The 25,499-nt window shown below is 37.5% G+C and overlaps 1 protein-coding gene across 2 annotated transcripts in view; it reads left to right on the top strand.

Moving 5' to 3' along the window:
* CNTN4 (contactin 4) overlaps positions 1 to 25,499 on the top strand; it is a 987,359-nt gene that overhangs the window by 844,133 nt on the left and 117,727 nt on the right. For both annotated transcript variants that reach the window (XM_027586928.2, XM_027586926.2), the window contains exon 13: positions 7,703 to 7,853. In XM_027586928.2, the coding sequence (XP_027442729.2) occupies positions 7,703 to 7,853 (151 nt within the window). The remainder of the gene's footprint in view (positions 1 to 7,702; positions 7,854 to 25,499) is intronic.

The following is a 25,499-nucleotide window of genomic DNA, read 5'->3' on the forward strand; positions in this document are numbered from 1 at the left end:
CCTGGGTGGCTCAGTCAGTCAAGCATCTGCCTTCAGCTCAGGTCATGATCCCAGGGTTCTGGGATTGAGTCCCACATTGAGTCCTGCATCAGGCTCCCTGCTCAGCAAGGAGTCTGCTTCTCTCTCTCCCTTTCCCACTGCCCCTTCTGCCACTTGTACGCTCGCTCAGGCTCTCTCCCTCTCTCTCTCTCTCTCTCAAATAAATTAAAAAAATCTTAAAAAAAAAAAAAGGAGTTGGTCTCTTAACCTACTGAGCCACCCAGGCACCCCCAGAAGTCCACAGTTCTTTACCTAAATAGATATCCAATAAATTCTCTTACATTGTAGAACCAGGAAGAAAGTTTAAATCTTTTAGCAAAATTACATGTTTCCTTTTACCCACCAGTGAGAAATTATACTCTTCTTCTTCCTTCTGCCTACCATATTGACATGTCTGCTTTGGCTTCCAAAAGTTCACTCTATTGTACCAAGTCTAGTAAGATTGTTTCTTACCCTTCGGTATTTGACTTTAGCCATATTCTAAATGCATTTGTTACTTTTTATCTTTTACCATTATCTACACAAGTCTTTCTGAATTAGTGAATCGTGGCGCAGTTGGTTAAGCGACTGCCTTCGGCTCAGGTCATGATCCTGGAGTCCCTGGATCGAGTCCCGCATCAGGCTCCCTGCTCAGCAGAGAGTCTGCTTCTCCCTCTGACCCTCCCCCCTCTCATGTACTCTCTCTCTCTCTCTCTCATTCTCTCTGTCTCAAATAAATAAATAAATAAAATCTTTAAAAAAATAATAAATAAATAAATAAATAAATAAATAAATAAATAAATAAATAAATGAAATAAAGTAATTTTTCCCTTCTACCACCTTCTAGCAACAAATAGATTCTATTTTGGTAGTTCAGAACATATTAGAATTAGTGTTCAAGAGGATTTAACAGTGATTTTCAAACTTTTATGCATGCATAAATTACTTAGGGACCTTGTTAAATTTAGATTCTGATTTCAAGTCCTGGATAGAGCCTGAAATTCTGCATTTCTAACAAGTTCCCAGGTGATCACCAATGCTTCTGCCTTGGGGATCACATTTTCAGTGGCAAAAATTAAAAAAATTGTAAATTCTCAGGTCCCTCCCCTGGTGGGATGTATATATACACTTAATAAGCTCATCTAGGTGATTCCTACAATCAGTTCACTTTAGGTGCCACAGGTCTGGAATCTGCTTTGTAAATCCCTTTGGTACCCAATCTTAAGCTATCAGAGCAGAGTAGCTTTCTAACTTACAAAAGCCAGTGGGAGTTGGAAAGCAGAATAATGACTAGGCTGTTCTCTCTTTATCACCACTGTACATACAGTTAATCCATGTTTCCATTATTGCACCCAGTATTGACAGAAGCTCTGTCAATCATGTGAGACAATTTCTACCAGAAATAAAACATTGGCACAAGCAACATTCCAGCTTTTTTTTTTTCAACATCAGCAGACAGTGGTTCTTCTAGGTTCCTGAAGGAATTAATTTTATACCTCATATAAGGTAGGTTGCTTTTAATGAAGCCTTTTGAATGTGGTTGAAAGTGAGCATAGCACAGAGGCAAAATCTGTGTTCTCTTTCCATGCTAAAACCCCTTCAGTAAGGAGTTTTGGAGGGAACATGATAAGCAAGAAATCAGTCACTGCTGGATAACATAAACATTGCTTATCCACACTGAAGGTTTATCTTGAGCCTGCATGTCTAGGGCAGGGCATGTATGACTGAAGCTCTTAAGACTACTGTGATACCTTGACTCACAGAGTCTTAGGGAACAAAATAAAACAATCAAAGGAAATGCAAGGGTGTCAAAATTCTTATCTTCCCAGCCCTGGGTTGGTTGTTTGAGAGTGCCTGGGTAGGAAAGAGGACACCATGGTACTGCTTCATAAAAAGACTCAAAACTGGAGAAAGCTGAATTCCCAGGGCCTACTTGACCTGTTACTGTCCCTTAAGAGTGTGTTTGGGGGAAGTGGGGAAAGGAAGTTATTTCTTGGAGCTACCTCCTACTTACAGTAGCTGAGTGTTGTATCCTTCTCAGCTCAGTATTCATTGACTTCTTGTTGGTAACTTGAAATTGGCCATGATGGAAATATTTACACCATAGAAATTGGGAAGCACTAAAAGTTAAGTTCTTTGGTGTTTTGTTTTGAGAGTCATTTCTTAATCTGCCATCACACCAGATGGTTTCAGAGTAGTTTAAGAGTATAAACAGCCCAGATTATTTTTCTTGGGTAATTCTACTTCATTATACTAAGGCCCAACTCCAGAAAGAATGGAGTATCCTGTTATACAGGCCAGGAAGTCCAAGAAGCCATCTACAACCCCACTTGGAGGGAAGAAAGGGATGTGGCATCCAGGCGAAGAGAATTTCCTATTTTAAAATGAATTCTGAGTTCTCTTCTACAACATATGTTTATTCAACAAATACTGATTAAACATCTACTTTGTGCCAAACACTGGGCTCGGTAAGGGATATACAGATCCATAATACATAGCTTCTGCCTTCAAGGCACTGATGATATAATGATCGCTAATAACAAATGCTACCATGTCTTAACCACTGAAATTCTAGGATTCTCTCTACCACATTCTGATGACTCTCTTTTGTTCATTCAACAAACATTTCTATCTCTTAAAGTTACAATCATATAAGGCATTAAAATACTATACACTACTTGTCTAACCAAAGACATGGATCTGTATGAGGGTTTAAGACATTGTGCCAAATGTAATAAAATCTTACTAATTTGAACTGATATAAGGAGGTCAAAGTGATTACAGATATTCAAAAATGCATACTATCTTAAATAGGGTAGCTCAAAGGTGGTTAACAAGGGTTTAGTTGCTGAAGCTCTTAAAACATGTAAGAATGATTGTTAGTCAACATGTTAATTACTAGATAAGATATAATGTTTTAAAATGGCTTTAAAATGTTTTTCTTGGAATAAGAAAAAAATTTGCCACCCAAGTCTCCACAATTAATTTTTGGCTTTTCAAACCTTTTATAAAAAGAAAAAGGCTAAGCCTGATCGTACTTGTTGGCAGAGAAAGTGTTAAGAGATCTTGAAATGGTTCCTGTGCTCAGAAGTATTTGTCAGTTACTATAGTGCCTGAAATGCCAACATTAAGGAACTATTTTCGTCTATATCTGAATGGATGAGATACCACTACTCTGCAAAAAAAAAAAAAAAAAGAACTAATTGTTGACACACAAAACTCGGATGGATCTCAAGAGCATTAAGCTGAGTAAAAAAAAAATCTCAAAAGGTCACATACTATGCAATTCTGTATATAAAATATTCTCCCCAAATGACAAAACTATAGAGGTGGAGAATAGATTAGTGGTTTCTAGGCATTAGGGAGAATTTGGCAGGAGGGAGCTCGATGTGGCTTTAAAAGGGTTGCAAAAGAGAAATCTTTGTGATGATGGAATACTTCCGTTCTTGATTCCAGCAGTAGTTATTCAAGTCTGCATATGTGATAAAATCATAGAACTAAAGACGCACATTGTACCAATGATCACTTTCCTTATTTTGATATTGTATCATGCTCAGGGAGGGTATAATCACTGGGAGAAACTAAGTGAAATATACAGGACCTCTCTATCTTTGTAACCGTACATCTATAATTCTTTCAAAATAAAAAAAATTGTTTAAACCAAGATGAATTTATTTGGCTCTAAAAAGTGCTCTTATATTTCAGCATAAACTCCCCTCATAATGGTGGTGGTGGTGGTAGAGATAGCAGAGAGGAGGAGTAGGTATGAAGCAAATATTGGGCTAAGTACTTAATAGACAATACATGTATTATTTCATCTGTTCTTCGAAACAACCTTGTGACTATAAATATGATTACTTTTGTTTTACAATAACCTTCCCAAAGGAGCGGGAACTATCATGGTAGAACGAGACCCGGGTAAGCAGGGCATTCAATGAATTCAACCACAACAAGCAGAGCACAGGTATGAGGAACTTAGAAGGGACACATTGCGCTGGTAGTAGAATAGAAAAATCTTACTTCAGAGTTTTGTTGTGAATATCATCCCTGGTTAGAGAGGGCTGATTTTGCATCCACCATTCTGAAATGATGGACCTAGAAAGAAGATTCCCACTGCAACCAGCCTTCTAGTTATCTACCCAGCAAGCCAGAAGAACCTTGGGGTTTTAAACTCAGATACCAGCATTATCTCTGCAGTGGTGAAAACATGTGAATGAACGCATTAACCCTAGGTTTATTTTTATAGAATGATGAGCTAATAGTTAAAGATAATAGATAAAGTTTAAAATAATCTGGACTTCTGAACTTCTAAAAGGGCCAAACTGAATAGTCTCCATCCACTGGCAATGTTGCCAGTGATGTTTCACCAAGTGCAATCGAACTGCATGCAGAATTATCCTTTCCTCTTCAATAATAAAAATCACACTCGTGCATTTCCCAAATGTGACTCCCTCTGCACATCTAGTCAAGGAGTTATCATCCTTGCTCTCTCTCTTGAGAAATGACACTAAGTCACAAAATTTTTGTTTTCAAGGGTTCTGTTAGCCACTTTAAATACCCTTGACATGTGACCACGAGTCATTTAATTCAGTAAAACCAAACAGTTGAGAATTACAGAGAGAGCTTCTTTTAGCCGGATGCTTCTCATAGATCATGTAATGTTAATGGATTAAAGATCATTGATATGTAATAAAAAGTTGCATTTTCCAAATGGAAGAGGTCTTATAACATGACTCATTCTAACATTGAGAGAGCAGTGCCCTCTAGTAGTTGATGTAAGAAATATTATCTTCTAAGTGCATTAGATTTAGCAAATGAGGACCCCCAGTATCTGAGCGACTCTCAGACTCAAGTGGGTAATTTGACAATTGGTTTTACCTTTTCTGAGCTATTAAGAACCTACTGAAGTTTCACCCTCAATGTGTACTAAATTTTTAAGTGCCAGCAAAGGTTGGGTTCTAATAGTGCTCTCCTGGGGACCTTACCAGTAACTTTTAAAACCTAATTTCGCTGTGAATGTCAAATTTAACAGGCTCCTTTCACTTAAATACAGGGTACAGACCAGAAAAAACTCCATTCCATACACTTAAGGGCATCTTAGGTACAACAGATGGTCACAAAATGGCAGAATGTTAAGAAAACCATTAATGGGTCAAGTATTCACAAACTGATGAAGGTTTGAAAATTTTGTCCTAGAAAGCACTGCAGCTTAATGTGGAAGCTGATAGATTTGCAGGGTTAAATAACAAAAGAAGTAAATTCAGTAAATTAAATAAAAAAAGGGAAAAGATTTGAATTTATAATTCCATTTTTTTAGTGAAAGATATTCAAAATCACTCTTATTGCTAGGATATCCACAAGATAATATGCACACAAACAGTATAGTAAAAATGCTTCTGAAACTGGAAGGTGTGTTTTCTGTCTTCTGTGTGGCTGATATCATGCTATTTCAAATCTCGTAAAAGCAATACATAGTTTTTTGACAAATACACCCATGTGTTGTGCACAGTTTGATTTATGTAAACTCATTTCAAATGCAATTGCCGAATTCCTCCTGAACAGATGAAAAATGTCTGCCTAAAGTGATAAAAATGTGTGTGTAGAAAGATACAGTTTTAAGAAGGGATTTTTATATGATACAGATTTGTAACTCTTTCACAAAATACTCTTTCAAAAACTTATAGAAATTTGATTTTTTTACATTAATGTGTCAATTTTCAGGTGTTTACCTAAGATGAGAATGAGTCTGTTGTGCTACAGAAACCTTTCTGTTTTGCACATTAACATGTATAGGAGTGGTCAATGGGGGAATAACACGAGTAGAACATAGATGTTGGCTTTGTTCATGTATTTCACACATGGCAGCAATCACAGAGCCCACTAACTCAGATCACCACAGTATCTGAGGCAAAACTATGTTGCCACCATTCCCCTCACCTACATTCTTCCTCTTGGCTTAGTCTGACCATGTAACATGACAGTACTGATAGCATGGTTCTCTTGAGTCTTTCTGCAGATTTTATTTTGTTTCAAAGTCTTCCCTGTTTTACTTGTTTGCTTGAGTTTAGCAGTCTCAACTCGTCCTTATCTTTAGTCTAGCTGTCTTCACATGCACACGTCCTGTATTTTTTGTAGTATTTATTAGGAATTTCACTTGTCTTTTTAATCATGCTAATATATTTATTCAAGGGGTGATCGGGTGTTTTGTTTTTTTTTTTAGTGTGGTGTTACATAAATATTGAGTAGGTCTGTCCTGACCCTATCTTTCTCATAATCCTATAATTTTTATTACGTGATTTTGCAGATCATACTAGGAATACATTTATTTCATTACAGCAGAAACATCTGTAACAACTTGCATGTTACTTATTAATTGCACTTATCATTATAGAATTATGCTCTGAACTGTAGACTCCCCTCACGAATCCAAGGCACACGGATCAAGATATCAATTGCCTACTAAACTACTTAATTTCATATTCGCATAGTAAAACCAGTTCCAGTCATACATTGCATCACCCCTTTAAAAAGTAACCTTCCCACTTTTATTTCTTTCTAAACAATTACTGAAAATATTTCCACAACAAAAGCACTTAATAAAAATTAAACCTGCTTTCACTGAAGCTTATTTTTCTTTCTTTTTTTTTATCACTAGTACCTGGTTTGGTGGCAATTAAGAAATTGACTCCCATTCTGCCTACCCACATACATACACACTCACTTTCTGTCCTCCTTTAAGTAATTTGTGGTATTTGAATTTCACATTCATCGTGATCTAAAATCTTAAATTCTATTAGGTCAAACTGGGAGTCAGGGATTTTAAATATAGTGGAATTGAGATTCTAAGAGATGAATCCCTACTCAAAAGAGATCCTAGATCACATTAATTTAATTAACTCAGAAGAAAATGAAGATTTTTTTTAGAAAGGCGTCTTTTAAATTCCTTCCAAGAGGGTACATATATGTATCTGTTGTTTCAGGAAAGCAATAATTCTTTAACATTATTTTCATATAACCGCCTGAGTTATAAAATGAATTTTAGAACACTCATAGCGAGCATGGAATTGAGTTTTTTAAGAGCAAGCCCCAGTTCATCCTGCATGAGCCAAGCACTGCATTAGGCAACAGTAATAGAAAGCTGAACAAAGCCCTTGTTTTTAAGGAGAAGCTCAGAGGGTGATGATATAGACATTTCAGCATGTTCTGTCATGGAGACATGCACAGAGTGCTAAGGGACAGAGCAGAGACAGAAACTGTTATCAAAGAGGAAATGCTTTAACCTACATAATCAGAAAAATGCCTTGTGGATTTTCTTGTTTGTCTTTTCTTATGCTTCCCTGAAATTTTAAAATTTTTATTCATTTGAATGTGAAATAATTTTTAATAGTCCCTCAGTAGAGTGATGGAATGTTCTATACCTTGATCTTCATAGTATGGTATGTCCAATTCATCAGCTGTACACTTGAAACTGGTGCATTTTACCACATATAAATTATACCTCAATTTTTAATAAACACATCAAAACATACAGTGCTACCCTTTTTACTTTAGAAAAAATTTAATTTCTTCCCTTTGATGCCCAAGGCAACAATAAATACACTGTGGAAAGAAAGAGGCTAAAGCATGATCTAGTGGGGGTTTTTTCTTCCATAATAATTATTTTATTTTCTGTATTCTCTTGCAGCTGTGGGTCCAGATTTTTCGAGAACCCTCTTAAAAAGAGTAACTCTTGTCAAAGTGGGAGGTGAAGTTGTCATTGAGTGTAAGCCAAAAGCTTCTCCTAAACCTGTCTACATCTGGAAGAAAGGAAGGGACATATTAAGAGAAAATGAAAGGTAGTATCTTGAGATATTTTTAATAGTTGATTAATCTATAATAATTTGTTTGTCTGTTATTAATAGTTCTAGAGGGAGGAATTTACTATCTGCTGTTGGTGGACTACATGTTAATCAAAGACCTGAAGTTTTGGAAGGGGGTGGTAAATTAGCTGGTCTCTATAATCCTTCTTGTTATTAAGATTCTCCGAAACCCTCCCTGCAGAGAAAGATTGCATGATCCAGTTGACTGTCAGAGCTGCTCAAAGGTGAGCAGCTAGAAAAATTCCTTAATTTTAGCCTAAAATTTATTTGCCGATTCACCCACTTTTCTCCGCACTACTTCTTTTTGCTTAAACAAAGAAATCCAGTGTGTCTTTGCTATGACAACTTCTCAAATATTTGGCATTGGCTATTATGTCTCAATAGTTTCTCCTTTTTTTTGAGGCTAAGTAGTGCTAATTCCAAAACTCATTCTGCATATAACATAGTTTTGATTATTTTAGTGACATCCTTTTGAAACAACAGTTTTTTTCTTTCCGACATATAAACTCTTTACTTGTTTATTTCCTTTTATATGTGAATTACATTTAGAATGCATGCTTTTTATGCAGTGTAAATATATATGTGGGTTGTTTGGGGTTTTAGGTCAAATTGCACCAAATGGCAGGTATCTATAAGACCTTTTCCTGGCTGTCACCCCTATAAAATATCCCCCATCCCAATCTGTTGGAAAATGGTAATTATGCGCGAGTCTATGTCACAGCATTTACTAACTGTATACATAATGATTTTAATTGATGCTAAAGGTCAAGTACTCAAAGATACAATGTGGAAGCCTGTAAAAATGTATCCGTATCTACCCTTTACACCTGTACACCTTTGGATTTGCATATGTAAATTAGATCCTTGCACTGATGATGTTGTCTTTATTAATGATTTTTGTAAACAAACTTGATACGGTTTATAGATGGTGTATTTATACACATATTAAATTCATAATATATATCCCTTCCTGATTTCTGTTATATTAAGGAAGCAGTATATTTCACGGAATATTGGAATGGTGTTCAAATTTGGAGCCATACTTGGAGCTTGAGACCACAGGTTCTTATTTTGTAGCCTTAGGGTTTATTTCCTATTTTACCTCAGTGTTTCCCAGAAGGTGGTATGTAAGATTACTTTTAATAGTTATGTATTTACTTTGTTTATTAAAACACAATTGAAATATAACTAGTATGTACCACATGTAATGCTTAGACTAATGGTACACTGTAAATTTTTAATTTAACAATGATATAACAAAAAAGTACTTTAAAATTATATAGGTAATAGACATGTCAAAATCCATGAATGAATGAAGTTGGAGTAACATTACTGTAACGAACAACCTGCAGTGATTTAAAACAAGTCTATTTGTAATTCACACTGCATGGCCCTCAGGGGTCTCTGGGTGGCTTTGCTACCCTCAACAGCCAAGACTGGTAGAGTAGCACCATCCAGAACATCAGGATTGCAGGAGCAAAAGAGAGTGGCCAAACATGCCACTTAAAGCTTTTGCCCAGAAATGAAACATTTCATTTTCACTCATGTTTCACTGGCCAAAACAAGTCACATGGCTCTTTAAAAGTTCACTCCAGCAAGGAAATATGATCTTAGTATGTGTCTAGAAAAAAAGAAAAAAAAAGAAAAAAGATAACCTAATATTTTGAACAGTATTAATGACTGCTTACCACTGCTATAGCTTAACCATTGTTACAGACTGATTAAATTACCTTTGGGAAAGTGGTATATCAATATCAAGAACTCTATGTAGTAAGTGAATTTCATTGATCGTTTCTACCACTTGACTTACCACAAAACTTGTCTCTCTCCAGTTTTCATTCTTTCTCCTACTGATTTGATTAATAGGGTTCACATATTGCTTCAGCGTTTATATGGCACTGACGATGTATTTAAACTGAGAAAACTCCCATCATTATCCTGGCCTTGCTATTTATCACGTCCACCACCAGAGTCACCAGGCATGACCCAAACTATCAGTATTAGCTCTTCCTTCTCCACATGGGTGCTGTGTTCTCGCAGCTCTGCTCCTTCTTTCTACCTCACTCAGATTGTATTAAGACTGATCTGGATAATTTAAATGAGTCCCAAAGCTGGCCAGGTGTAATATAAAGGGGAATGATGGTGTACCTCGTCCAAGAGAGACACCTGCCACTCAATTCTAGCATTATTGCTGCCATGTCCATATGGTGCCTCCTATCTTTTCATTCTTCAAGAGAAGCTAGAAATCTGGGCTTTTATTTGAACTCTCTTAATTTTTAAATGTCAGCAACTCATTTTTTGTTTAATTCTAATGTTATTACAACATGGGTCATACACCCATAGACCAAGTTTACTCTGTGAGTCACTGGATTTTAATTTCTGAGAAAGATATAAACTCAGTTGTAGATATCATAATTTCTGAAAAGTGTGAAAAATAGGAAAGATTTTAATATTTTCTCACTGGCAGAGAAGAAATTTTGCCATTTTTCTCCTTTTTTTTTTCTAGTAAAGGAGAAAGACAATTAAGTGGATAAGTGAGCAAAACAATTCATGAGTGAAAAATTTTAGAACTCCTATTTTAGGAAAAGACTGACATTTTTAGACCAACACAAAAGGCAAACCTCTTTGTGCCCAGTGCTGAGTTATAGTTTCTAATATACTGACTTATTAGCCCTAATTATTTTTTGAGATGTGGAATCTTAAGAATCAAAGGGCAAACCTTTAACCTTTGAATAAAAAGTTATTAATATCTTAATACTGGTATAAACAGTGTTTTGATGAAACAAAACTTTATGATCAAACACCCCTTTTAAGTAATGTTCTTCCTAGAGTCTATGTTTTGACCTACTTTGCCAAACATGACTTAGTACATGATTTTTAATTTCTTTTTTAACTAAACACCTGCCTACAAACCAATTTACAATAAAAGTATATGAAGCAAGTTTTTATCTTATTTAATCATATGGTGATATTGTAGTTATCCAGGTGGATATAGACTGAGAAAGACTGGTTTAATGTTAACATGTAAACTATTTAAAAATATGTTTGTACATACTTATTTTGGTTTGTCATGCCTTTAGAAATTTAAAGCATATTCAGGTAGCCTTCTCTATACAAAGCATCTAAATGAAAGATTTAATTTTTGACTTTTATAGCTTTGAAATTGTGTACATAAAACATTTGTTTTTCTCTTGTGCACATTTCCAGCTACCAGAGTGTAGGCAATATCAGATATTTAAAACAGGTATGACCTGTCACAAAGCCCAAGTCCTTGAGTTGTCAGGAAACACCTATTGTCACCATCAAAGCAGCAAAATTATGTGGATTAAGTGAGCAATTAAGGGTACTAACTGAATAAGAATGATAATTTTGTTTACTTTTAGTTTCTAGATGGAAGACATTTGGAGCAGATGAGATTGAAGTTGATCTATTAGAAACAAAACATCAAAGTACAAAAGTAGCAGAACCATTGATAAAACCTAGGATCCTAGAATTGTAAGGAGTCTAAAACCATGTTTCAACTAGGATGGGCTCTTTTGGTGTTAAGTGACAGAAACCTAACTCAAGACTGGCTTCAGTACTTTGGCTCACATGTTTGAGAAGGGCAGGGATGGACTGACTGAAGGTGTGGCAAGGCTCAGGAGCTCACGCAGTGGCATCAGGACTCTGTTGCACTCTGTCTCTCACCAGCCCTGCCTTCTGTGTTGACTCCATCTTCTGATGGGCTCTCCTTTCCTGGCGCTAGGATGGCTATTGGCAGGCCCAAGCTGCCTTCTTTTCTAGCTTCTCATAACAATTCCAGCATAGATTTTCCAATAATTGAATAAGCCTGCATTGGTCAGTGTTCTCCCCTGAACCAAATATGTTGTGATGCCCTGTGTAGGAGAACATAAGTCACCGATCCTCAGAGGGCACATGGGGAAGCTCTACTTCAAACCACATAGACTGAGAAGGGTTTCCCCAAAGAAATTTAAGGCCTTACTACCAGAACAAGAGTAAATGAATGCTTGACAGACAACAATGCCAGATTCCTACTGTCGTCCCGGAGCCCAAGCCCACCTTCCATTCCAGGACAGGAGTTCCCAACAATGGCTAGACCCTTATCCTTCCCTGGCTACATCTAATGTTGGAGACCTAACTGTTAGAAGATTTTTTTTTCTTCATAACCTATATCCTTGTAACTTTCAGTCATTGTGTTTTGTTTCACTTTCTGAAGTTATGCTGACAAATCTGATTTTTCTCCACCCCCCCAACCCTTCCCTTTATATAGACTGGCAGCCTGTGGTCATGCCCTCTTTCAGTTCTTTTCCAAGCCTCAATGTCCCTGATATTGTTCATACGACATTATTTTCACATCCTCTCACTACCCTGATCATTTATTTGTCTTTCTAAAAGTATGCCACCTAGAATTAAAAGTGGTATTAATAAAGGGAACAAATAGCTTTATATTATCTCTGTAGCAAAGTATGATAATTACTGTTATATGATTCATGTCTCTAAACAGGAAAAATTATCTTCGGTGAGCTTAGATTAGTAAGACAGGCAAGTGTATATAATACATCATAGAAAGACCACTCACTCCCAAAAGTTATTTTTAAAAATTATCTTAGTGCTTCAAAGAGTAAGTCTAGTTAACTGGAAAATTCACTTAGAGGAAATAATTTTACTTCTCACTGAAGCTGAAGAAATGAGTGAAATGTTACTCCAGTTAACATTGTGTAAATAAAGACTTTTTAGTCTTACTCATGCTTGAGATTTTTTCTCCCCCCTTTTAGACATTAGGCTAATAGATTATGTCAAGCTAATTGACAATCACCAATATAGATATGCCACTGAATGTGGCTGGAAAGAATCTCAAACTTACAGCTTGCATGTCACAGGCATGGTTTCAGAACAGCGGCCTGACTCATCTGGCAAACTAGCCAACTCCAATTTTGTTCAATGAATGAAGAATGCATCAGATACTTGCTATATGCTAGGCCCTCTGCTTGGTGCTAGAGATAGAGAGAAAGAGGAGACATAAACCCAGCCCTCAAGATGCTCATAGACTAGTGCAGGGGCCCGGTAGCAAAATAACAATATGTTTTTCAGTAATCCTAGGGCATATGTCATAAAGGTGATATACTGAGAAGGAAAACTGAAAAAATGTAGGCCAACAGTAGATTGTGGAGGCCTTGAATTTTATGTCTGCAGAGTTTAGACTTTAACTAGAAGACCCTGGAGAGAACTGAAGGATTTTTTGCAAGGAGTGCACCATCGTACAAGTACTATGAAGGGATTGCTCTGCCTGCAACTTGGAAAAGAATCAGAGTGGAGAGAGATTGGAGAAGCAGAGAGACCAACTGCAGGCAATAGTCTGGGATGGAAATGAAAAGAATGATGATTTCAGTCTCTTGAGAGTAAAGGAAGGAAGACCAATGGGCTTTTAGAGTGTAAAATTTAAAAAAACTTAATGACGTAGTAAGTAGAGAGATTGTATAAAGAAAGGGGGGGCGGGTAAAAATGACTCCTAGGATTCTAACGTGAGCAGCTGTGCCCAGTAGTGCCAATTGCCAAAGTAGTGACTACAGAGAGAGCAAGTTTGAGAGGAGAAAATAAAGAGATTAATATTAACATGTTGAATTTGAAGTGCCTGCAAGTGGAGGTGTCACATTCAAATAGGAATTCCCATTTAAGTATCACCTACTCAGCAAAGATTTTTCCCACTAACCTGTCTAAAATTGTCAAATTCCCATCCTCTTTACCTGCTTTATATTCTCCATAGTTCTTATCACCATCTAACATACTACATATTCATGAATTCCCCACCCTCCACCCAATCAGAATGTAAATTCCACAAGAACAAAAATTTGTGCAGGTGCGCACATACGTGTGTGTGTGTGTGTGTGTGTGTGTATGCTTGCACATGTGTATTTTTGTTGCATTTGACTTAAACAATACAGTATCTTACAGGCCTGGAGATCAAAACCCTGAAATGGGTCTCATTAGGCTAAAATCATGTGTTCCTTCTGGAGACTCTAGATAGGAATCTATTTCCAGCTTTCCGGAGGCAACCTATGTCTCTCGGCTCATGGCACCCTTCCTCCATCCTCAAAGCCAACAAAGATGAATCAAGTTGAGCCTTCCCACATCACATAACTCTGACCTCCTCTTGGGCCTCTCTCTTCTTCCTGTGGTGACTTTGGGCCCTTTGAGTATATTTTGTTCCCTTCTATAATAGTAACATCTAGGACAATGCCCAGTATAGAGTAAGTGCTCAGTAAATGCGTCCAATAGGAAGTTGAAATATAGGTCTGAGTTCAGGAGAACAATGAGACCTACATATCGCCAGTAGATAGGAAGTCATGGAGTTGGTAAATTCACCCAGACAGAGTTTTGTCAAATAAGAGCATCTGTGAATCAGGCAACCACATACACAGAATGGTGGAAGCAGAGCCTGATGGAAGGATTAAGAAAGCAGACCCAAAGGCGAGAAAAACAAATAGGGGCATGTAACAAACAGAAACCAAGGGAACAGAAAGGTTCAAGAAGGAACATGCATTTTGTGCCTTCAAGATATCCAACCAAATAACAGCTCGGAGATGACCAGTGGGTTTAGGAGCTTTGACATCACCTTGGACAGAACACTTTCAGGCCACTGTGGACCACTTTTGAAGACAGTATAAACACCTATATTCTTAGGCATTTCTTCACAGACTGTAATATATGTTTAGGTTTGCCTGATCCCCACAGTCTAATCAGAGCAAGTCTAGCATTCCATGAGAATATTCAACCCAAATAGGAATAAAATTCATATTCATGTTTCTTGCCTAGAGACACTGAAGTCTGCCTCTGAGGTGAAATTAGATCATGGCCCTAATATGCCTCTTCTCCCAAAGGCCTTTGGAAGAGTTGAAATTCATATAATACATGGAGGCAAATCCCAGCACAGGGCTACAAAACTCCATGCTGTATATAAAGTGTGAAAGCCTGGTCTGAAGACTCTGGCAGTCCGGGATGCAGAGCAAATGTGATGGCAGGTATTTGCCCAAAAGGCCGATCGAATCCTAGTGTGGAAAGGAGAGTTTATTGCTTCAGGCATTCCGTTTCTCTTCTGGAAGCACAGTGTCTATATATGTGCTTTTAATGAGAAACCTGCACTCAGGATATCTCTTACAGTTGCTGCAGAGCTATATAGCTCTGATGTTAGGAATTCTGCCCTGGGGAACAATTATGTTATTGCAATAATTAGAGGCAGTTCATCTCCATAATAATGGAAATCCTGCCTTGGAGGCAAAACAACATCAAAGCAACATGAGCATCATTGCTCTAGATAGAAACTGTTCCCTTGCTTATTGGTAGTACTATATCATTTTAATTTTGCATGTGCAGTTATGGAAATAGAGCTTATTCTGCTCTCCAAATTCAGACCTAGAACTTTCCTCTAGGAAAGGGACTACTACTAAGTGTTTGATTCATGTGGTCATGGTATTGGTTATGCCTCAAGACATGCTTAGAAGAGAACTGAATTTTTATGTGGAAGTATCTGAAATAAGGTCCCCAACGTAAAGGCAACACTTGATAAAAAAAAAGGTTTTTTTCCAGGTGTCTCTCACATTAATCCTCTTTTTGGTAGTCAATCCTCTGTCCCTGTACTCGTTTCTATCCTTATTATCTCTTGTATGGACTTTGCAACTATTAAACTAACCCCTTAACTGGTTTATTTGGAATCAGCCCTCACTCATATCTTCCACAAGATGCGACTTCCTGTATCACATCTCTGATAAATTCAATCCAATAAACATTCATCACACAGTTCCTCTGTACAAGACATATTTGAGATTATGAACATAACCAAATTTAAATTTTGGTTCTACAGGTGTCATAAAAAAAGGGATGCAATTTCTACAGTGGTTTAAAGGATAGAGACCTTTCATCTTATTACAGTTATAAATTTTATTTTTGAACAGTATATAAGATATCATTCTATAGTCTTCAACACACATACACATATAGGTAGTTTTATGTATATGCATAGGAAAAAGCCTGGAAGGAATTTTACCAAAATGTCAGCAGTGGTTTCCCTGGGTGTTGAGACTATGGACTTTCTTCCTTCTTTAATCTTCCCTCCTTCCTTTTTTTCTTTTTTCTTTTAAAGTTATAAATTTTATATTTATGAGTATGATTATTTCATTAATGTTCATTTCCCATAATAGGCTGAAGGGGCTATGAGGAAAGGTGTGTTTGAGCACATGTGTGTTTGAGTACCCCCAGCTTCTGATAGTATACCTAAAATACTCTAAATACTCAATGTTTATGTATAAACCATCCAAAATCATCCAGTGTTTGGGGGAGACTGGTGGAGAAGGTGGTGGTGGAATATTTAAGTGGAAGGAACAGCAAGAATGAAACATATCCAAAGGAAAATAGAGATGAATGAGCAGAGGGAGAGAAGGCTGGAAATTTTCTTGGAATCAGGCTTCAAAATGTATTGCATGGCAATCTGAGGAGTTTGCACTTCATTGAGGAGCACACAGAGTTAGGGAATTATTTTGGCATGGGTCTCCACACTTCCTATTGTTGCCTGTCCTTGATCAGTTGAGTTCAGTGTGTATACTCGGATAGCACGTGTTGTGATTTACTGTGCACCCATCTAGGAAATCACTTGACCTTCCTAAGGCAGTGTTTCTGCATCCCTAAAGTGGAGATCCAGAGGTAGTTTCCAAATTCAGATCTGCAGACCAGGGCTAAGCTGACTGCTGCAGAACCAACAAAGGTACATTTAAAAATGAGAATCCCACTCTTCTTCCCCAAACATTCTTTCTAAGGAATTCTGAGATGAGACCCAGGAACATGAATTTGTCTTTACATTTCCCAGGTGATTCTAATGCACAGCCAGGTGTGATGCTATATCAGTAGCTTCCCATCGACCTCAGTACAGACAGCCCATCATGTGACCAGCGAGACCCCCCTCCACTGGTCCGGCCTGGGCTCACTCTTCTTCCTGCTTTATCACTTACTTGCCTTCCATCTTACTTCTTGAGCCTCGTGGACCTCCTCATACCTCTTCAAATGGCTTGACTCGCCCTACAACAAAGCCTTCAAACATGCTGTTCTCTTGCCTGAAATGCTCTTATCCAGGACTTGACAAACTATAGCCCACAAGCCAAAATCCAGCCTGCCACCTGTGTTTGCACAGCCTGCAAGCTGAGAATGGCTTTCCATTTTTAAATGCTAGGAAATAAATCAAAAGAAAAATAGCATTTTGTGACACATGAAAATTAGATGAAATTCAAATTTCAGTGTCCACATATAAAGTTCTATTGGACATGGCCATATCATTCATTTACAAATTGTCTAGGCTGTTTTTGCACTCTAAGGGTAGGGTTGAACACTTGCAACAGAGACTGCCTGGCCTACAAAGCTGAAAATATTTACTTTCTGGCCTGTTACAGAAAAGTATACCAACCCCCAAACCAACTCATGGCAGATTGCTAACAATGCTGGGTATTAAGACAGTTTCCTAGGGACACCTGGGTGGCACAGTCGGCGAAGCACCTGACTCTTGGTTTTGGCTCAGGTTGTGATCTCATGGGTCATGAGATTGAGCCCCATGAGGGGCTCTGCACTCAGCCCAGAGTCTGCTTGAGTTTCACTCTCCCTCTCCCACTGCTCCTCCTCCCACCCTGAAATAAATAAATCTTTTAAAAAAATAAAAACAAGTAAAACATCTTCCTAGCAATAGGACCTAAGACCTTCCCTTGACTTAGTTATTTTTATTATTTTTATTTTGGTTTGCCATGCCTTTTACTCATCCTTTGTGACTTAACTTTTTTTTTTTTTTAATTTTAGTTAGTGAACATACAGTGCAATATTGGTTTCTGGAGTAGAATTCAATGATTCATCACTTACAACACCCAGTGCTCATCACAAGTGCCCTCTTTAATACCCATCACTCATCTAGCCCATCCCCCACCAACCTCCCTCCATCAACCCTCAGTTTGTTCTCTATCATTAAGAGTCTCTTAGGGTTCATTTCCCCCCTCCACTTTTTCTTCTCCCCCTTCCCATATGTTCATCTATTTTTTTTCTTAAATTCCACATATGAGTGAGATCATATTTAATCTTTTGATTGAATTGTGATTTCCACTGGGCCCTTCTAATGCAAAATAATATGGAAATAAATTTGGTTGGAGGCCTGAATGCTCTCCCTTCTTTCTCTAGAGCAGTGGGTCCCAACTTATGCTGGGAGAACTTCTTTTCATGCCCCCAAAACCTTGAACTCCCTGGAGAAATCAGAGTAGGGGTAGGTTTAAAGGGGTGAAGGATGTTGGAATGGAGAGTAAAGTACAAACCTGAACCTTTTCCCAGAATTTCTGGAAAACTAGTAAAAGAATGAAGTGATAGGCAATCTTCATTCCCGGTTGAGAATCTGTGCTTTACATAGACTGTTTTACATAAGGGTTTTCATTTTAATTTCATGATTGTAAAAATTATAAAAGTCTAGTGCAGTTGAAGGAGGAGAGAAGATAGCAATCATGACTTGCTTCCTAGAGTTTTATAAAATTCAGCTATTGTGACAATATATATACACATGAAACAATTTGGAAACCATCAGTCAAGTTTGAGTTAACATAACAGAACCCAAACAGAAGTGCACAGCAGTGCTTAGGGAACACACAGGGAAGAGACTCTCAGAGTCAGGCAGAGTCTGGCAGAATTGGCTTCGAACAGGAAGTGAGTTTAAGCAAGATGAAGTGATAGACTTGTAAAGAAATGAGTTAAGAGGGATCCAGCCAGGTGGAAGACTTGGTATCTGTAGACTTGAGACGGAAGAAATGAAAGAAGAATCAATAGGGAGATGCTTCAGATTCTTAACAAGAGATGATTAACATTACAAAATAATGTTGTTGAATATAAAATAATAGTGACAGAAACACTGTGATTCAGCTTAGCTCTGAAAAAGCTCAGAAATCTATAGCTAGGGCACCTGGGTGGCTCAGTTGGTTAAGCGACTGCCTTCGGCTCAGGTCATGATCCTGGAGTCCTGGGATCGAGTCCCGCATCCGGCTCCCTGCTCAGCGGGGAGTCTGCTTCTCCCTCTGACCCTCTTCCCTCTCGTGCTCTCTATCTCTCATTCTCTCTCTCTCTCAAATAAATAAATAAAATCTTAAAAAAAAAAGATCTCTTTGAAAAAAAAAAGAAATCTGTAGCTAGTAAGCCAAAATGAGACTTTGATCTCCCTTTGTGTCACTAGTGCATTCATTAATAAGTCTTTGGAAATCCTTGGGGATTCAGGATAATTATTATTTTGTCTCTTTTCATGTATTTTTTGGTTATCTTGTGGCCATCATTTTTATCCCATTTGTTAATAATAGTACTAGCAACAACAATACCTAGCTTTTTTTCAGTGTTTATGATACCCTCTGCTAAACACTTCATATGTGTTCTCTTTTAGTCCTCAGAAAAGCATCATGAGATCAGTGCTTTTGTTAATCCTACATTTTAGATAAGAAAACCTAGGCTCAAAGAGGGTATTTATTGGATACAAAGCTCAATGGTAGTTTTAGAGCTGGGATTCAAATCCAAGTATCACTTATGCCAGAGGCCATGTCTTTACCAGCTTTGCTAAAAGAAGGAACAAGCATTAGATGCTTCTCTCTACTGCAAAGAGTACATGAAATCTGGTGATAAGTTAATAAATTATTAGTAAAACTAAAGCACTGCTTTCATTACCTCTCTTTTAAAACAGTGGAATATTGTTGGTGCCTTTAATATGGATAAGGTGACTGGCCAGAAGAAGCTTTCACTGTTGTTTTATATTTTAATAATAAGTTGACAGCCTTCAGATCTATGGCTTTATAGTTTCCTGGGAGAAAGGAGGCATGGTCTGATTTCAGGACTGGGTTAGAACCATCTAAGTCCCTTGGAGAAGAGGTAAATTAAATCCTTGAACTACCTCAGCAGTGCCTTTGTTCAGAGAAAATAGCTCTGTAGCGTCAAATGGATTTAAGTGATCATGAAAATATTCAAACCAAAGTGGCATGTAATTAAGAGCAATTAGAACTGAAGTGATGTGACTGGATATTAAAACCAGACATGCAGTGTTTGTGCCTTCTCAGTAGACACAAGGCAGATAATTTGGGCTCCTCCTAACTTTGTCATCTCTAGAAATAAAATCTGCTAGACTGCTCAGATGTGTAGATGCTATGTAAATATTGAAGGTCTAGGATCATACACTGTGGTTAACCCTATATTTCTGTTGTATAGTTTTATCCTCATATTTCAGTCACAGATATGCCAGAGTTAATTAGATCTCTACTAGTAAATATCCATCATGGTGTTTCTAAATCCCTTTTGCCAAATGATCTAATTAGAGCAACACTTGGCTCTCTATATAATTACAACATATGGCACCTAGAAGGTACATATAGTAGAATTATAGGTTTCCTGATGAGAAATCCAGGTGGTGGGTAAAAGACTCCATTAAACAAAGTTGGTATGTGTGTGTGCGTATGTGTTTTAATGTATACAGTTCTTCCTACTCTCCCCAGAATAAGAAATATTGTGTAATTCAACTGTCTTCCCCACATGAAACAACATAATTATATCATAAAATAGGGATTTTAAAATTTAAAGGAAAACAAATAATTGATAATATTAGCATAAATTATTTAACCCTCCACGCCTCTAAAAATTATCATGTATAGTAAGTTAGCCAGTGCTGGCAGCAGCTCTATGTAAATGAATTACCTGATGGGACATGTTCCTCCCTTTGAGCAAGCTCACTTACCTAAATGGCTGCTAAATATGTAGGACTGAATCCCTTAGCCAATAAGAAAGAAGGGTTTCTTAATGCTTATTTATAATCTCTGGAAGTAGAGTCTACTTAGAGTAGAATCTAGATTCTACATCTACCAATATGGATAGATGATGAATTCCGTTTTTGTGTATTGAATTTGAAGGGCTTATAATGTGATGGTATTTTGGAGCCCACCTGCACAGGCTTGAAAGAGCTGACTGGACACTTTTCTTCCCAGGTCCATGTTCAGTGATGTCACATTGGTAGCTTGACATTGACCAAAGTGGGAATATTAACACCATGGAAACGGGCCCATTTTTTCCACTGAGAAAGAGTGGTTAAACATTAGCCAGCACATCATTACTTGTGGGAGATTGTGCAGCCAGTTTGGAGTTCATGAGACAGATCAATACTAGAAACATAGCTTTCCAACTCATCTTCTTTGAAGTGATGAGGGTGAATAAGGTTCACTGAGAGAAATGGGAAAAACTAACGTGTTCTGAATAGACTCTTCTGAATTGTGTCAATCCATGAGAGAAAGAAACCAAAAAATTCATCAGAAAACTAAGAGGAGAACCAGGAAATTGAAGTGTTGTGAAATTCTAGATAAGAGTGTCATACATAGGCATTGTCAAATGTCACTGAGAGGTCATAAAGAGTGAGGACGACAAATTATATATATTTGGCATTGTGGTAATGAAGTCAAAAGTAACCTTGAAATAAACACTTCCAATAAGAGCAAAGGCTCTACTGGCTGGATGATAAGCAGCTGGGTGTAAAACTAGTTTTTGCAGATGTTATGTAACCAAATGAAAAAGATTGGATTACTGGAGGGGAGTGACATATTTGTGACAAGGATCTTATTTGGAAGGAGCACACTGGAGCATATTTATAGTCTGAGGAACTCACACTGGTAAAGAAGTCAAAGATGTAAGGGTGGGGAGATGATTCTCAAGAAGACAGGAGGAAGTTGGATCTGAAATAAACTGTTATAGGAAAGAGGGATGAGCATGTCTTTTTCTCTGACTGTGGGGAAGAAGAGAGGGTGGGCAAGGACAGAGAGAAGTAAGTGGAAAGAGAAAGTTGAGGAATTTCATATAATGAGGCCTTGACCATGATCTTGATAAAATGAGAGTTAATGTCGTCTTTTTAAAGTGTGGATGTGGGTGGGGGGCGATTGTGTGCTTGAGAGAAAGGGACATCTGGATTGTCTTCTGTGGTCAATGTGATAGAAATTAGGTAAGATTTAGATGTGCTTTTTATATTTTCAGCTGCTTTCACACATTGACTTTCCCACATACTGATGTGCTCTAAAGAGTTTTATTCCAAAAGAGGTGGATGCATAAAGTTGTTTAAGAAAAAATGAGGCTTGACTGCTGTTAACACCAAAAAAAATGTTTTTCGGGTGAATTCAATATGTTCTGACTCAGGAAAAAAAAAATTTACCTTAAGTTTACATTAGCCCTTTCTCATTTTCCCAAGGACTCACTCCTTCAGTCATCCCTGCTCTTTCCTAGACCGTCAAACTCTCCTTCCTCTTTCATCTGTTAGATCATTCTGGTCAGCAGATCATCTTCCTCATCCACTTTGCCTCCTTGGTTTCTACCTCCACTCTGTCTCTAGGCAATCCCATCTCCTCCCATGGCTTTAAACACCGTCTACACTAACTACTCCCAAATGTACATCTTCAGTTCATTATCTCCCCTGAGCATTTTGGGCTTAACATGCCCAAAACAAGTCATTGCTGCCACCAACCTCCACCCTAAAACCTGTTCTTCTCCCAGTTACATCATTCTCCCTCTTGTTGCTTAAGCTGGAAACCTAGAAATCCTTTGATTTCTCTCTTTCAACAGGCCATATATCCAGTGCATTAGTAAACTTAGTAAATTCTACTTCTGTAGACTATATGGGATCTGTCTCCTTCTTTCCATCTGCACTGCCAGTGCCCTGGCCCAGTCACTCTCCTCTCTTGGGGGACTATTGCAGGAACCCCATCTTAGTCCATGAAGCCTACTATAACAGAAATACCATAGACTGGGTGGCTTAAACAACACACATTTATTTCTCACAGTGCTGGAGGCTGGAAGTCCAAGGTCAAGGCGCCGGCAGGTTCAGTGTCTGATGAGAGCCAGCTTCCTGGTTCATAGACGATTGTCTTCTCATTGTGTCCTCACATGATGGAACGAGGAAGGGAGCTCTCTGATGTCTCTTTTATAAGAGCACTAATCCTATTCATGGGGGCTGCACCTCATCACCTGATCACCTCCCAAAGTCCCACCTCCTAATACCATCACACTGGGGGGTAGAATTACAACGTAAGAATTTTGAGGGGGCATAAACATTCAGTCCATACACCCCCTAACTGGCTGCCCTGCTTCTACACTCACTCCTTTCCAACCTGTTCTCTGCACCACGGCCAGAATGGTCTTTTAAAAATATAAATCAAGTCTTATCACTAACCCTTAAAATAGAAACTAACCTATTGACCACAATGATCTGACTCTTTATTGTATTATTTCGGGTTTGGTTTCAGTAACCTTCCCTCACAGATCTTAAGTGACAAGATGTCGAAGGTCAAGTGTATCTTCTTTCTCATTAGATCACCAGTGCCTCCTTTCCTCTTCAATTCCTTCTTCATAATTTGTAATTACAAATCTATGTCTTGTTTTATTTGACTTATTATGTATCTTTCCCATCTGGTGTGTAAGCTGGATGAGAACAGGACCTGGTTTTAGTCACTGCTTTTTATCCACTGCTAGCACAGGAATACCTCTGAGGGATTTATTCGATACTTGTAGAATAGATGAAGAAAGAAATCAATGAACTGAGAGTTTGCCTCATTTCACAAAGGATTTGAGGTTGCCTAGAAAAGATACAAGTAAATAATTTAGGGAGTGGGACTAATGGGAAATTATCAGTAAAAAAAGAAAACAAAGATGTCAGAAACAAAGTTAGTACATGGAAATACACTGTATAATTCACAGATTTGGATGTACTTGTCTTAGTACCTAAACAAAGAGAGAAACATAATTAAAAGAGCTATAGTGTTCATAAGATTAAAAGCAATTGTTTTGCCTCATAGGAGAATCTTAAAAAAATACTCGTCTCGGGAGATACAGTTACTAGAGTAGATACAAAAAAGATTTCATAAATGTGACAAAATTTTCATATAGTTGGCAAATTATATATTGATGAAGGATAGGTTGGTGAATTCATTTCTATGAGGTAGGACCAACTATATAGTTGGGTTTGTCTTTCTTTCATGTAGAGACTTGACCCAATGGTAAAGTTTTAAGTATTTACAATAGTATTTTCTAGTTCTCGGGGTGGAATTGGGAAGGGGGGGAGCAGGGACAGGGATGATACATTTTGTGTAATGCAGTACTCTGCGATCAGTTAAGTAGTAAGTATAGGGTCTATATTTCAGCCCTTCTCAGAGCCTATAGGATGTTATTTGCATTGAGAATTTTCAAGAATTCCCAAATTTACTTGCAAATGAATTGTATTGCACAGAATACTTCAAAGAATAAGAGTTTCAGGAGGAAAAAATCTTTGGAAAACTCTGATCTAAGTGAATATATGTGTTTGTTTACTTTAGAAATTCCATCACTAATTGTCATGGCCAGAATTGTACTAAGGGTTGGCTAGAAGAAATTTCAGTATTGTAATTACTAGCAAGAATATGAGATACAGCTGTTGTTACCAGTTTTGCAATACCAATTTAGACTAGGTCTGTAACTATAAAACAGGCCAAAGAGAATCATTAAGACAGGAGGGTACAAATACATGATTTCCATGTGAGAATCAGTGCACAGGCTTTTGAAGCTTTAGCCCATACCTGATTTCCTGTCCACAGAATCAAACATAGGGAATGCTGGGTAAAAGCTACAAATAGTCTCAAGTTTTTCCAGACATATTTTTCCACAAGAATGTTAGGTATTATACCTGAATAACAGAACTGAAAGCAGACTAGCTCTTTCTTTTTGGAATAATAGCATGAATGTTGCAAGCCTACAATTAGCTAAGGAAGAACAAAGCTTTACTCCTGGTTTCTTCAGGTATGAAGAGACTGAAAGTTTGAACACAGTTAAGTAGGAACACTCAGCAATTTCTCAGCAGTTTCATCTTCCTCTTTAATATGGCACCCAGCAATTTATGTTGATTGGTAAATACTTGGCTATAAATGCATCGGTGATATTCAAATCATTACATTATACATTTTTAGACTACTAGATAATAATAATAATGCTCACAAACAGTTCTCTACCAATGGCTTAGAAGTGTTTGCTTTGTCTTGAAGGAAGGCACATAGCGTATACTTTGCCTATGGATATATGCATTTGTATATGCGATTGTATAATAATGGGATTGTGGTTCTATTGTAAAACAAAACAAAACAAAATACCATTGATGAGCTGTTCCTAAGATTTCTTACTATTTCATTCCTAATCACCTTTACCTTTATTCAAACAACCATAATCACAAGGTAAGAACATAGCCTAAGGAAAAATGAATTGTGTTTTGCTTTGTCTTATTTTTGTTGTACACCCTCAAACATCACACTTGCTGTATTAAATTTATATTAATAATAACATTTTGAGATAACCAGAGTAGAAATTATATTTTCCATTTTATTATTGGAAGCACTATAACAGAGAGTGAAAAAAATTGAATCTAAGTAATAGAATTTTAAAGCTCAGAATACTGTCCAGCCTAGAACTCTGTAAGCTAGCTCCTCCTCTATTAAGAGCACATTCATTTGCTTCCTAATAATTCAAAGCCAACATCCATGATGTTGATGATGGAGCTTTTATCATTTCTGCTTCTCCATAAAGCCAATT

Source organism: Zalophus californianus, chromosome 1 (genome assembly GCF_009762305.2).
Source record: "Zalophus californianus isolate mZalCal1 chromosome 1, mZalCal1.pri.v2, whole genome shotgun sequence".
In the NCBI taxonomy this organism is placed as follows: Eukaryota; Metazoa; Chordata; class Mammalia; order Carnivora; family Otariidae; genus Zalophus; species Zalophus californianus.